Below are 14,322 nucleotides of genomic sequence, written 5' to 3'. Positions count from 1 at the left end.
TGCCAGATCACCAAGATTATATGGCCTTCCAAAGATATACAAAGAAGATACACCCCTTCGTCCCATCGTCTCTACTAACAACTCCCCCACCTATAAACTGGCACGTTTTCTTGCTGATATACTGCGACCTATCACTGGAAAAACCACCTCTGCGGTACTAAATTCTACTCACCTGGTATCGACAATCAAAGGCATTTCCCTGTCCCCAGACGACCTGCTTGTCAGTTTTGATGTGGTGTCCTTGTTCACCAAAGTCCCGGTACCTGACACCATTGCTATCACTGAAGACCTGGTTCATCAAGGACTGCATACTGATGTACCATGGAGGTCTAAAAAGATGGCAAACTACCCTTTTTGGATGTCTTAATTAAAAGGAGACATGATGGTTCAATGAGCCACTCTGTCTACAGCAAAGCTACCCATACAGATGCTTACTTGAAACCGGATTCCCACCACCATCCATCACATAAGAACTCCCTCATCAAGACTCTAAACCATAGAGCCCAATGCATTTCCGACCAGGAACACATTACCAGTGAACTCAAGCACGTACACCAGGCTCTCAGGGCTAATGGTTACTCCGGCTACACAATCCGCAAAGCCATCACTCCAGTCATGAAGAAGGATCCTCTTGTGGAGCCACTCAAAACCATCACCTTACCCTACATTGCAGGGGTCACTAAAAAGATCTCCAAAATCCTGAATAAACACAAGATCCAGGTCCGATTCAACACAGTACATAAAATCCGTGATCTGGTTCCATCTGTAAAAGATGCTGTTCCAGACATACAGTACCCGGGCGTTTACAAACTAAAGTGCCTCTGTGGTAGTAGCTACATTGGAGAAACCAAACGACATATCTCGGACCGCATCCGCGAACATGAAGCAGACTTGAAACACAGTAGAACGAACTCCTCTGCCGTGGCAGATCACTGTTATAATTCAGTGGGCTCACATGACATTGACTTCTCCAAGACGGAGGTTCTTTGCAAACAAACCGGCTACCATGAGAGATTCGTTCATGAGGCCATTCACATATACAAGCACAGAGACAATTTCAACCGAGAAGATGGATTCTGGCTTAGTAACCATTGGAAAGATGTTTTAAACCATTTCTGTTTTTAATTAATTGTATTTTACGATGACCTTCAGACCGCAACTCTTTCGCTGGCATTGACTCTTAATACCTCTCACACCACGGTTAATGGTATGGTTTACAACATGGAGTATAACAGCGCCTCGCAGCTGTCTCTCTCCCCCTCCTCCGCTCCGACCATGGATGAACTCGTCCGTCTGAACGGGGCTCGTAGCTATCCGTGGTGCTGAAGTTGAGGGTAAGAATCCACCCATTTTTTCGCCATATAGCATTGTGATATATAACGACTTATTGTTGGTAGCTTAGCTGATTGGAGAATATATAGAGTTTATTGATAACATTGAGGTAGTTCATATTTTAGTTTTTATTGGTTTACTATATGGTATTCATTATATAGTGTAGTGTATACCCAGTTACTGTTAATAGCTCAGCTTATTGAAGATTATATTGAGTACATTTATTATATTGATGTCATTTAGACTTAGGTTTTTTCACATCGGTTTACTATATGACAGTCGAGTTGTTGCAGCCCCTTTGGCGTCCATGTACTAGGTGCCTCTGTAGATGTGTAGGCTTTAACTTTAACATAGCTATTTCTGTGACCAGTCACAAGCTAATCCCTCAACTGTTTCAATGCTAAATTATCCTGTTTGATTTGTACGAGGTGCCTCTGTGGATGTGTAGGCTTTGACTTTAACATAGCCATTTCTGTGACCAGTCACAAGCTAATCACTCAGCTATTTCAATGCTAAAATTCTCCTGTTTGATATGTAAACCCCTTTGTCAAGGTGCCTCACTTCTCTAAACCAGCTTAAAAGACGCTGCGAATCTTAACAACGTTCATTGAAGCTCTGTCGTCCCGACAGGTCTGTTCCTTTCGCCTGAAGAAGGCCACTTGTGTTGTGGCCGAAACGCCGTGAGAATTTTATTGTGTTATTTTATTTTATTTATTATTTTATTCTCATTCTACGTGACTTTACCGAAAGAACCAAAGAAAATGGCACACTTGCCACACCATAGTTTTGAAACTGACAAGCATTTACATTGCAATCAGTCGTAAAATCTAACCTATAAAAGGCATTTTTTGTCTGTCTGTCTGTCCGTCTGTCTGTCCGCGTACGCTCGCTTGCGAGGGATTTGGCTCTCGGACCGTGGGGTTCGCGTAAAAAAAATTTCCGGGCGGCACGCCCCGGGCCCCGCGGTGGGAATAGGATATTTCGTTTTCCCATCCCTAAACTTTAAAGTGGTTAAAATCGCGTTTTGGTGCGACTTATCTTTATTTACTTACTTTTGCTGACCGGATCGCTGCTGCGCATGCGCGAAACGCCGACACACGTTGCCCCTGGCAACGCACTCACGCCGTCGCCGCAGGGGGGACGCCATTTCTCATTGAAAATGCAAAAAATGTACACGCTACGCTGAGGTAAATTCATGAAAGTGTCACGTCCTCTTCTCTCCCCCTCCACCCCAATGTGTGTACTAACTATTATTGGGTCGGTAGATACTAAAATAGCGATTAAATAGGATTATTGTAGCGGGGGGGGGGGGGGTAGCGGCCCAGCCCACAGCCTCAGCCGGCCGGGCAATCTAGGCGAGGCCGGAGGCTCTGCACGGGACTAGGCCTTGTCACAGCAATCTGTCAGGTGAGTACTTTGTGCTATAGAGTCGATATATACTGCTGCTAGCGGGGAAATATATTTAAAAACGTCTGAAAACTTAAAAACATAACATACAAATGAAAAGATAACGCATTAATTTAAAATAAACCCCGAGCGGGCTAAGAATCGATTCTTTAAATCGCGCAAAGAAATCGAAGGTTGTAGATTACTTTAGAATCGTCTTGAAGCGACGACGCGCAACAGACAGACCCTGGATAAACCAGCAAATCTTGATAAAAAAAATAGTATTACAACGCTGTGTGCTCGAATCCCTGTGTGATGCAAGTCAAACAATACCAACCATAAGATAGATTAACCATATGTTTTCTAAATCACCAAAAAAAGCTTAAAAAACAATGTAACAGTAATCATAGGAAGTGTGATTCTCATTTAACAATAAACGATATACATAACATGTACGACCAAACTTGCAGCCATAGCTGGCAGCATGACACTCCCAGTGTATGATGTGTGAGTGAGTCAGTGGTAGTGTGAGTGAGTGTATGATGTGTGAGTCAGCGTATGATGAGTGAGTCAGTGTATGATGTGAGTGAGTCAGTGGTAGTGTGAGTGAGTGTATGATGTGTGAGTCAGCGTATGATGCGTGAGTCAGTGTATGATGTGTGACTGAGTCAGTGGTAGTGTGAGTCAGTGTATGATGTGTGAGTGAGTCAACATGTGATGAGTGAGTGTATGATGAGTGAATTAGTGTATGATGAGTGAATGGTTCAGTGGTTGTGTGAGTGAGTGTATGATGTGTGAGTGAGTCAGCGTATGATGAGTGAGTCAGCGTATGATGAGTGAGTGTATGATGAGTGAATTAGTGTATGATGAGTGAATGGGTCAGTGGTTGTGTGAGTGAGTGTATGATAATATAAGTTGGTTGCATGTCGGCAAGTATGCTAAATATTTCGAACAGACACACACATTCACACATTTTCCTTTCATATATAAGATAGAGTCAGCATGTACTACTGTAGTGAAAGCTGTAATCATAGCAGGGACCACCACAGTCAGCATGCACTGCTGTAGTCATAGCAGGATACCACCACAGTCAGCATGCAATGCTGTAGTCATAGCAGGATACCACCAGTCAGTATGCACTGCTGTAATCATAGCAGATACCACCACAGTCAATATGCACTGCTGTAATAGCAGGTACCACCACAATCAGTATGCACTGCTGTAGTCATAGCAGGATACCACCACAGTCAGCATGCAATGCTGTAGTCATAGCAGGATACCACCACAGTCAGCATGCACTGCTGTAATCATAGCAGGTACCACCACAGTCAGATATGCACTTCTGTAATAGCAGGTACCACCACAATATGCACTGCTGTTATCAAAGCAGTTACCACCACAGCAGTATGCAATGCTGTAGTGAAAGCAGGTACCACCACAGTAAGTATGCACAGCTGTAGTCATAGCAGGTACCACCACAGTCAGTATCCACTGCTGTAATCATAGCAGGTATCAAAAGTCAGTATGCACTGTTGTAATCATAGCAGGTATCAACAGTCAGTATGCACTGGTGTAATCATAGCAGGTACCACCACAATCAGTATGCACTGCTGTAGTCATAGCAGGATACCACCACAGTCAGCATGGACTGCTGTAGTCATAGCATGATACCACCACAGTCAGCATGCAATGCTATAGTCATAGCAAGATACCACCACAGTCAGCATGCAATGCTGTAATAATAGCAGGTACCACCACAGTCAGTATACACTGCTGTAATCATAGCAGGTACCACCACAGTCAGTATGCACTGCTGTAATAGGTTCCACCACAGTCAGTGTGCACAGCTGTAGTCATAGGATACCACCACAGTATCCACTGCTGTAATCATAGCAGGTACCACCACAATCAGTATGCACTGCTTTAATGATAGGTACCACCACAGTCAGTATGCACTGCTGTAATCATAGCAGGTACCACCACAATTAGTATGCACTGCTGTAGTGATAGCAGGTACCACCACAGTGAGTATGCACTGGTCTAGGGAATGCATGTCCCACTAAAAGTAGGTATGCACTGCTGTAGTGATAGCAGGTACCACCACAGTCAGCATGCACTGGTATAGGGAAAGCATGTCCCACCACAGTCAGTATGCACTGGTGTAGTCATAGCAGGTACCACCACAGTCAGTATGCACTGCTGCAATCATAGCAGGTCCCACCAAAAGTAGGTATTCACTGCTGTAGTCATAGCAGGTACCACCACAGTCAGTATGCACTGCTGTAATCATAGGTACCACCATAGTGGGTATGCACTGCTGTAATCATAGCAGATACCACCACAATATGCACTGCTGCAATCATAGCAGGTCCCACCACAGGCAGTATGCACTGCTGTAGTCATAGTAGATACTGCTATTCAGTTGGTAGATCATGCTATATAGAGAGTTAGTAGATACTAAAACAGTCAGTAGATACTACTATGGTCCGTAGCTACTGCTATAGAGTCAGTAGATACTGCTATACAGTCAGTAGATACTGTTATAGAGTTAGTAGTTACGACTATAGTCAGTGGATGCTACTATAGAGTCAGCAGATACTACTATAGAGTTAGTTGTTACTACTATAGAGTCGGTAGATACTACTGTAGGGCCAGTAGATACGACTATGGTCAGTCGTTACTGCTAGTCAGTAACTACTACTACACAGTCAGTAGCTACTACTGGCTCAGTAAATACTACTGTACAGTCAGTAGATAAAACTACAGAATCAATAGATACTACTTCCTCTGCTGTATGTAGGGGGTGTAGGTGTATATACCTACACGGGGGTAAAAATATTTTTTGAGCGGGGGGGTCGACAATTTTCAGAAACCTTTAGCATCAACTATTTACCCCACTCTTTCTATAACTTTTTGGACTTGTGCAAGCCTCTTATAATTTTGTTGGTGGAGAAATGGAAAAAACGGCCCACCGGGCTTTCACAGTACCTTAGTATCTGTGTACGTATATGTAAGGTTTTTAAGAGAAGTTTGGAAATATATTTTTTACCCGGACAACGCTGGGTACTTACCACTAGTGTTATATGAAATATACAACAGGTGGCAGAACTTCATTGAATTAAATGAAAGCTGTAAGTATATAGAAATGCTGTTATTTTTTTATTTCCAGGGCATGAAGGCCTGGCTGTCACACTCAATTCCGAAATAATGCTACAAAATAAATACTACAAGCAGAGAGTGTACGGCATCACAATATCACCACGAAATCCAACATAAATATTTTAATTTGGCAGCGTGATACGGTGCTCCAGAGGTCAAACAGGTCAAACATATCCCATTTTATACAGTTCACGTGTTCAAAGCAACGTGTCGTTTAATAGAACAATAGTGGAGATCGCTGGATGCACGAAGGGGTTCATATCTATTATGGAACTTGACTAGCAAGGCTCAAAACCTTGGTTTGAAATTGAGAAGCCACCCATGATTAAACCAGGTCCTCAAGTTTAGTGCTGCACATAACTGCACATAAACCATCATATATATGTTTTAAAATGTAAACATGTCCAGCTGAAATCCAATGACTATAATTTGTAAATATATGACGTACTTTACATGCAGCAAAACATTCTTTAGATAATTTATTACATGCTGCCAGGGCGAATGGTGCATAATAAAATTACAAATAAGCAGACAATGGTCTGTGTCAGTATGTAAAAAGAACATAACATGTACGTCCGGCAGCTTATGGGTCTTCTGGACAAATGCTTTACCGCAGAATTTGTTTACGCGTATCTATTATTTATACAATCGGATAACCCAGTTGTAAACCGTGCCCTTGTGCTACTCGCTCATTACAACAAGTCATATATTCTGTTCATATTTCTATTTTGCCAAGAAAAAAAAATGTTCACCCATTGGGGTTACCTTTCTTTAATATTACTAAGCCCCAAGTCTACATGTTGGCATTTGAATGGTATACTAAAAATCTTCAAATTAATGCCAATCATATTCGGGTGATTGTGTATTTGAATTGATAAAATGAATCTACAGTATTTGCAAGCAATGATTGCTAACACAGAAAAGCCAATGGACTACATAATGCTCCTGGCCAGTATTTAGGACATCAGGAACACAGAAAAGCCCTGTTTCATTATCCGTGTTTGACATTATACAACTATTTTGGATATCTCCTTTTGCATTTACTTGGCTTGATGTGGAGTTTGCCAAGCCTTAAAAAAATAAAACTCAACAGCTCACATCAGTGTAACATAGCCGTAATGTCCTCAAATGAGCGTTAAATAGCACTCATGTGATTTGAAAAGCAGTGTGCCCTGCCGCACATTATCTGGGATACGAATAAAGTAAAGATTTGTATTTTACCAGGTAAGGCCCAATGAGCTATGTTGCTCTTTTTTCAGAAACGACCTGGCCTCAAAAGATAGCTCAACGAAGTGGCTTATCGCGTGAAAATGGATAGCTTGCCAAATACTCTAAAAGCGTGTTTCTAAATGTGTAGGGAAAAACCGGAGGACCCGGAGAAAAACCCACACGACCACAGGGAGAACATGCAAACTACAAATATGCAGCAGGCGTCTGGGTCGGGATCGAACCCACAACCTCCTGTAAAGCAGGAGAGGGGGTTAACATCTCGCCACCGCGGTGCCCAGATAACATTGCACGTCTTCTGAGCCTTGCCTTGCCTCCCACTAAGAAGTAGTAATGGCCTAAGCGTGAGTGTAGAGCAAGCTTACATTCGGCCGAAGCTGGGCTGCTTGCCGGTAATACTTCTCTGCGGCGTGGTTCAGTCCTGCTTGCCTGTTTGTAGAGAAAACAAAAATGCAGCATGTGAGTTTTTTTCCTGAAAATGCAATTCAGCAGCTTTGAATGATTCTCGGTATTATACGTGGAAAATGTATACTGTGTTCACAGGATTACACTGACTTCCATCTCAAAGCAAAATAGTTTTTTTTTTTCCTAAAATGAGCACGGGCCAGTGCTCGCCACAGTCGACATCCCAGCATCAATGGCAGAAATTCCACATTCCTACTGTTGGAACCTGTCTATTTAAAGAACACCTGTTCGCCATAATAACATGCATTATTTATTATGTGCTATTATTTTTAATGTGGCAGTGTACGATAATACAAAAACATCTAAACACGAAAACAAATGTAGTTTAGAAATGATTCGCTTTCATTGTTCTGAAATTTTCTAAGCACAGCACTTGCTATTCAGTTGCATGTTATTAAGCACACATACACACAGGATTTTCTTGGTGTATTTTAATAACCCCCAATGAAGCACAGGAAATGAAAGAGTTTAATAAATGCAAGGGAGAGGAACAGTCTTCAAATGCACCAACTACAAGAGGGAACATGATTAGTATGTGATTTATTACCAAGTGTGACTGCAACATAAATGTATTCCAACAAGCAATCGCCAAGTCCCACATGACACATTGCAGAACACCCCAATTATGCACCAGCACGTTCCCTTGAGCCACGTTACAGAAAGGAGCATCGTTTCCAGGCTGGGGTAACAGGAGCACATGCGTTTATATTCAAGTTAAAAGCCTCACTGTCTACCCCTGTCAGTGCAAGCGCAGAAAGATTGCATTCAAATGAATGGAAGTCACCATTGTGGAAATCCCACACTTTGTTAAGGTGCTTTAATGCATTGCAGCACAGGTTTCTTTAATTGAATAAATGATTTAGAAACATTACTCAACAGACAGGCACTACAGGTCAGCTCACTTGGTCTATTCCAAGGTCACGACAGGCAATTGGGAGCCTTTACACCTGTCGTACAACTCCACCTGTTTAAGTGCGTAACCGTGCAGTCATATCACTGGACCACGTGCTGCCTCGCCCATGGAAGTGCATTTACAAATTAAAACAGAATGAAACGCCGCGAATGTTATTCTGGAGCATATGTTTAGTGTGGCTATTTTCTGCAGTTAATAAATTGTCGACTGGTAAGCTGTACATGCCTCCGGGTCGGTGTGCATGGTGCAAACAGTTGAATTTCAATGTACAGCCAATAATTTCCATGGAGGATTGCTGAAATATGACATCGATTACAAAGTGGATTTTAATGGAGATAAGACGCAATTCACAAGTGTGGGACAGTCGGCGCTTCATCCCACATAGCCCAAGTAAATAAATTACATATTTACGCAGAAATAATTCATACGTAAGTAAATGTCCCTTGCATAATCCATAAATCATTAATCTGCGGTTGTACATGGTGAAATACATTGTAGGGAAATTAGTTTCCAACACATACGCTGTTGACTAGTTTTCCTACATATTCTGAATATCCTCGTGGAAACTTTAAGTACCCCTTTACAAAGCAGTGTTATGTCCCCATGATACAAAAAAAACGCATTCTCAAAGTGAACTTTACTGCGAATTTAAAAATAAAATGACCCGAGACTCAGCTCTTTAGAAATGGATCATCCACTTAAACCGTCACATTCAGACAAGTTGTTACATCGCCAAATTTGTGTGATCAGATTTAAAATCTCATACACATTGTGAGCCTTTTGACTTACATAAGGCATGGTAAAAAGAAGATATGAAGATTTTTTTTAATACGTATTTGGCACGCAGTGGCCTATAATTGCAAGGTATGGCACAGGGTATTAACGTCCACTTTGTATCAAACAGAAAACTTTAGCAATTCCACATTGAAGTGGGTATAAATTTTAGTAGACCACTTGATGCAGAATTGGAAGGCTGCGAGTTGAAATCAGGGTTGAAGCCCATCGTCACTCTGGAAAATGTAAAGTAGCCATCCTATGGACAGACAGCAGCATTATGAGAAGGCAGATTTGTAAGTACACAAAACAAGGATTGTGGTCTTCCAGTCTAATCTAATTCGCCACTGCAGGATTTTATGGTGAAAATTATCAATTAACTCATGCAACAGATCAATACCACACCACGTGGCTTCGTCTCTGTCAATTGCGCATATTCTATTACTGAAGCTAGTGGCTGAGCTTACAGAGCCCCCGCCTCACAATCAAAAGGCTGCAAACTCCAATCATCGGGGTCAAATGCAACCCAACGTTCCTTATGGGTCGATAAATGAATACGATGTTTTGGGATGTAAAGACTGGTTACCCAATGCATATTGTCCCCTGCCATCGCAATATATATTACATGCCATAGCAATAGATTTTTCCATCACTGGCTTAGTGCCAACAATCAACAAAACCTACGTTATATTCTTAGCTCTTTCGGTGAAGTCACGTTGAAGGGAAACAATAAAATAATAAAATATATATTAAACAAAAATTCTCACGACGTTTCGACCATAACACAAACGGTCGTCATCAGGTGTGTCGGTTAGTAATTCACACCTGATGACGACCGTTTGTGTTATGGTCGAAACGTCGTGAGAATTTTTATTGTTTTATATATTTTATTGTTTCCCTTCAACGTAACTTTACCGAAAGAGCTAAGAATATGAATTACTGCAGTCACGAAAGCTTTAAATCAAAATAAAACCTACGTTGTTCGTTAACAATGAAGTTGAACGCTGTCAAACGTTTATTTTGGCTTCGAGACAATTTTGACCGGGTTCGTATCTCGACATTGCGGGAAAAACAAATCACCTTTAGAAATTACTGCCCCACTGTTGGCAATATAGACACTGGTGCATAAGTTACCAATGAGTTGACGTTTCCCAATCTGTGACCCAATTGTGTGGGAGTCCCCACCCCACCCCACCCACTCTCTCACCTGCACATGTGTGCTGTGCTGAAGACGGTCTCAAAGTCGGTGCTGTCCTGCTGCGACGCCTTCTCGGCCACACCCGCCGCCTCCAGGAACCGGGACTGTTCCACCAGAAATTGAGCTGCGCACAAAAGCCCCGCGGGGCGATCCGAGAGGTTCATTGTCTGAGCGCACGCGGAATTCCTTCCCTTGGTAGCAACCTGGGCTTTGGGGAGATCTGGTCCAACAGAGTGGTTTTGATGCCCAATGTAAAGCCGTAACACCCCAGTCTTAAAATATGGGCCACTTGACAACCATACACATATATCACATGCATCAAAGCTGACAGGCTATTTACATGAAGTGCATTTTTTGTAAGAGAAAGCTGGCTATGCCCAGGGATAAACAAACTGCTATTTTATGTTTTTTGCGTCAGATTCATGTGTTGGCAGAAAGGCACTGTTTGCTGATACTTGGTTGAAAAGAGCAATCAATTGTTGATATTTCCACTGAATTGGCAGTTTCCTGCTGTATATAACTAGAAACTGCCTCCACAATACATCAATCGGGCTCTCTAATGCATTTTAGTTGAAAGTAATTTTCAAATTTGTGCTGCGCTAGCACAACAAAATGGTCTACACCTGTGAATAATGGCACAATCCATAATAGACACTGTGAACCTCGGCTGAATAGCAAGTATGATAACCACTCGGCTATCCATGCGCTCAAATATGAAATACAGAATAATGTCAGTAAAGCAGAAGATAAGGTTAGATTTAGACAACGTACAATGCTGTTACAACTCAACACATTTGTCAGTAACACTGCCTTACAAGAGGAAAATGCAATTGGTCACATTTCGGGCAATGGCTCTTCTTCATAGCACAGATAGGTAAGAGGGATAGCATGTATGTATGTATGTTCAACTTCTTTCACACCGTACGTAGCAAACCATGCTAATTGGAGGTGTGTAAAGAGTGGATAATGGTGGGAGCATAAACTTAGCACCATGGGGCCTGATGAGAATTACATTTTAAATATGTTTTCTGATGACCATTTTGAAATAAGCATATGAAGCGTTACGTAGTAGTAAGTATTACATACTGTACAAACTTTTTAATAATCAAAAAGTATAGCTAAGTATATCTTTCAATGCTGTCAAAATGATACTTGGCATTACAAAAAATAAAGTAGCCTTGGAAGGAACAATGTGTACTCTTTGGTTCTTTCGGTAAAGTCACGTAGGTATAAAATAAAATAAATTAAATCACGACGTTTCGATTGCAACACAAGCAATCATCAGGAAATAAGCTGCGTGTAAATCTAGAGGAACAATTTGCTTCAAGGAACAGTAACTGATGTATAAAACTAGTCGTGGAACACCAGCCAAGTGATGAAACTGTGCATACTAGAGTAACGAAAGAAGGAATAATGAAGGATTCAGAGCAGCTGAGATGGTGAAATCTCAGATGAAGGAACGCTTTAACAGATGATGGTTCTCATGATGATGATTGGTTTTCACGTGAATTAAATGAACGTGTTGCTTCTTTAAAGAAAAATTATTATTCACTTGTGATTATTCAGTCGAGCACAACACATACTCTATATGTATAAGCTTAACATTAGAATGTTAATTTACACGCAGCTTATTCAGATTTTTTTTATACCGCATTTAGTTTGCCAATTTAGGCACCAAAATAACACAAAGTAATATAACACATGTGGCATAACTGGGGAAGTGTTAAATAGAAAATGCAACAGTTGGAAATGTGTTTGTTCAAAAGGCCTTTTTCTCAACTCATTACGAATCGAGTGAGGGAAGAGGCTGCCTATGGTGAACAGGTGCCATTGGTGGGTCACACCGCATGGAATGCAAAGCACAGTGACTGGGACGTAAGCGCAGTGAGGCTCTCCAAACAAGGACGAGGCGCTGCCAGTGGCAAACAACATGCGTTCATTGGCTTTAGGCGATTAGGCATGGCTCAACATAACATTAATTTGTAGAGTCCTGTGCTACAGGTGGCGTTAAAAAGTACTGAATGCCAAAATCACGTATTTTATTATTCTGAGAGCACGCGCGAGATTCGCGGCTGTGCTACATCGCGCTAAACACGCTAAGCATTACACTGTTGCAGTGAAATTGAAAGCAAGAAAAAAAATGCAGTTTCATTCTATCATCCATGATGGAAACTTTTTATCCATAACCTATTTTCCGCAATAATACATATAATATAATTCATTTATCACGAAGACCGCTCTTATCTGTAAAAAAAAGCATAGAAAGAAAATCTTCACAGTCCTGTAATCTGTGAATGTTTATCTGCGGTCAATGAACAAGAGTAATGCACGAACTGCCACGGGCTTCAACATGTAATGCACCTTCAAAGCAATTGCGACTAATGTAAAAACCATCACATTTTGCAATGCCAAAACATCGACCCAGCACCAATGTCGAATGAAAAGTGCAGTGTGTGCAATTGCAGCATTGAATACACTAGACAATGTGTGCACTATTTGGCGAGTAATTTTTCACAATGCAAACATATGTTAACTACCTCGCCTGGTATACACTAGGTCGTGGGTTCGATCCCGACTCTAATGCATGTATATTTGGAGTTTGCATGTTCTCCCCGTGGTCGTGTGGATTTTTCTCTGGGTCCTCCGATTTTTCCCTCCGCATTTAGAAACATGCTTTTAGAGTATTTGGCTGCTATAAATTTACCCGTGATAAGCCACTTCGTTGAACTATCATTTGTGGCCAGGTCGCTTCTGAAAAATAGCTCAGTGGGCCTTACCTGGTAAAATAAATAGTAAAAAGTCCAAGTCCTTATATCTGGGAGTAGTCATCAACTCCATGCGAACTGGCTCGGTTAAATACCCATGAGGAAATCCAGCCACATATTTAGCATTACAGCAAGATTCAGAGCAACACTGGTGGGAGGAGATGGTACCATGATATAATGGTTAGCATTGCACCACTAGGGCGCCAGTGCAATTTGATTTCCTGGCACGGAAACTGAAAGTAAGAGTAGGATTTACACCAACTAGATACCTATTTCAAGGCATCAAGTCTGCATTAACCACACATTTGTGGAAAAGCATGTTCCCAAGTCAAAAACTGTCAAAACAAGGCCATAAAGAAGGCTGCCTCTGGTGTAGGTCAATCGGTTTCAAAGACAATGCATATATTATCAGACCATGTTTGTTTGTTTGCATGTTTTTCCAACCGGTATGTGTGGTTCAAGCAGACTTGTTGCCTCGAAGAAAATATTTATTTGGTTCATTGCCAGAAATTATAAAGCCTATTCTATTTTTCATACTTTTTATTCCGGCAAAAAAGATCCCATAGAAATGTACACGTGGCTTTTCAAATCCTCTGTCCACCTAGCAGCATAAAAATTGTGTAATACCGCAGTTAGTCAAATGGCCGGTCATGTGTGTGGTGGTTCGGTGTGGGTACTCCCACTTCTTCCTCTTGGCTCGCGTGCCAGAGAAGGCCAAATTACCATCGAGCAGGGTTCTACGGGGCTCCGCCTCATGGATGGTCCCCTGCCAGCAGTGACACGACCAAGCGATTACAGGGCTGCACCTTTACCTTTTATAGGTCGGAGAACTCAATACTTTGTCCCTCCATAACCTAATGGCCTCGTGCCAAAGAAACTTGCATTAATTGAATACAACGGCCAAACACATAATAAAGGTCAAAGTGCCTCGTTGCCCAAATAGGTGGCAGTCTTGTCTTTTGGTGGCCCTTGAGTTAGTGGTAGAAATCCCACATTGTTATGGCAGGGACCTGTCTCTCCCTTAGGCACCTTTCACCTTCCACATAGTGGTACTGTATAAATGTTAACAATCACAGCGGGATGATGAGCCAAGTCGACCTCCA

The 14,322-nt window shown here is 41.8% G+C and overlaps 1 protein-coding gene across 1 annotated transcript in view; it reads right to left on the bottom strand.

The window, feature by feature from the left end:
* TMTC2 (transmembrane O-mannosyltransferase targeting cadherins 2) overlaps positions 1 to 14,322 on the bottom strand; it is a 322,742-nt gene that overhangs the window by 15,024 nt on the left and 293,396 nt on the right. The window contains exons 12-13 of the mRNA XM_032948785.2: positions 10,464 to 10,578; positions 7,470 to 7,533 (exon numbers count right to left, since the gene is read on the bottom strand). Coding sequence (XP_032804676.2) covers positions 7,470 to 7,533; positions 10,464 to 10,578 — 179 coding nt within the window. The remainder of the gene's footprint in view (positions 1 to 7,469; positions 7,534 to 10,463; positions 10,579 to 14,322) is intronic.

Source organism: Petromyzon marinus, chromosome 7 (assembly GCF_048934315.1).
Source record: "Petromyzon marinus isolate PM22_M1 ecotype Great Lakes invasive population chromosome 7, UKy_Petmar_22M1.pri1.0, whole genome shotgun sequence".
Lineage (NCBI taxonomy): Eukaryota > Metazoa > Chordata > Hyperoartia > Petromyzontiformes > Petromyzontidae > Petromyzon > Petromyzon marinus.
This window is presented reverse-complemented; position numbering and strand designations above follow the sequence as displayed.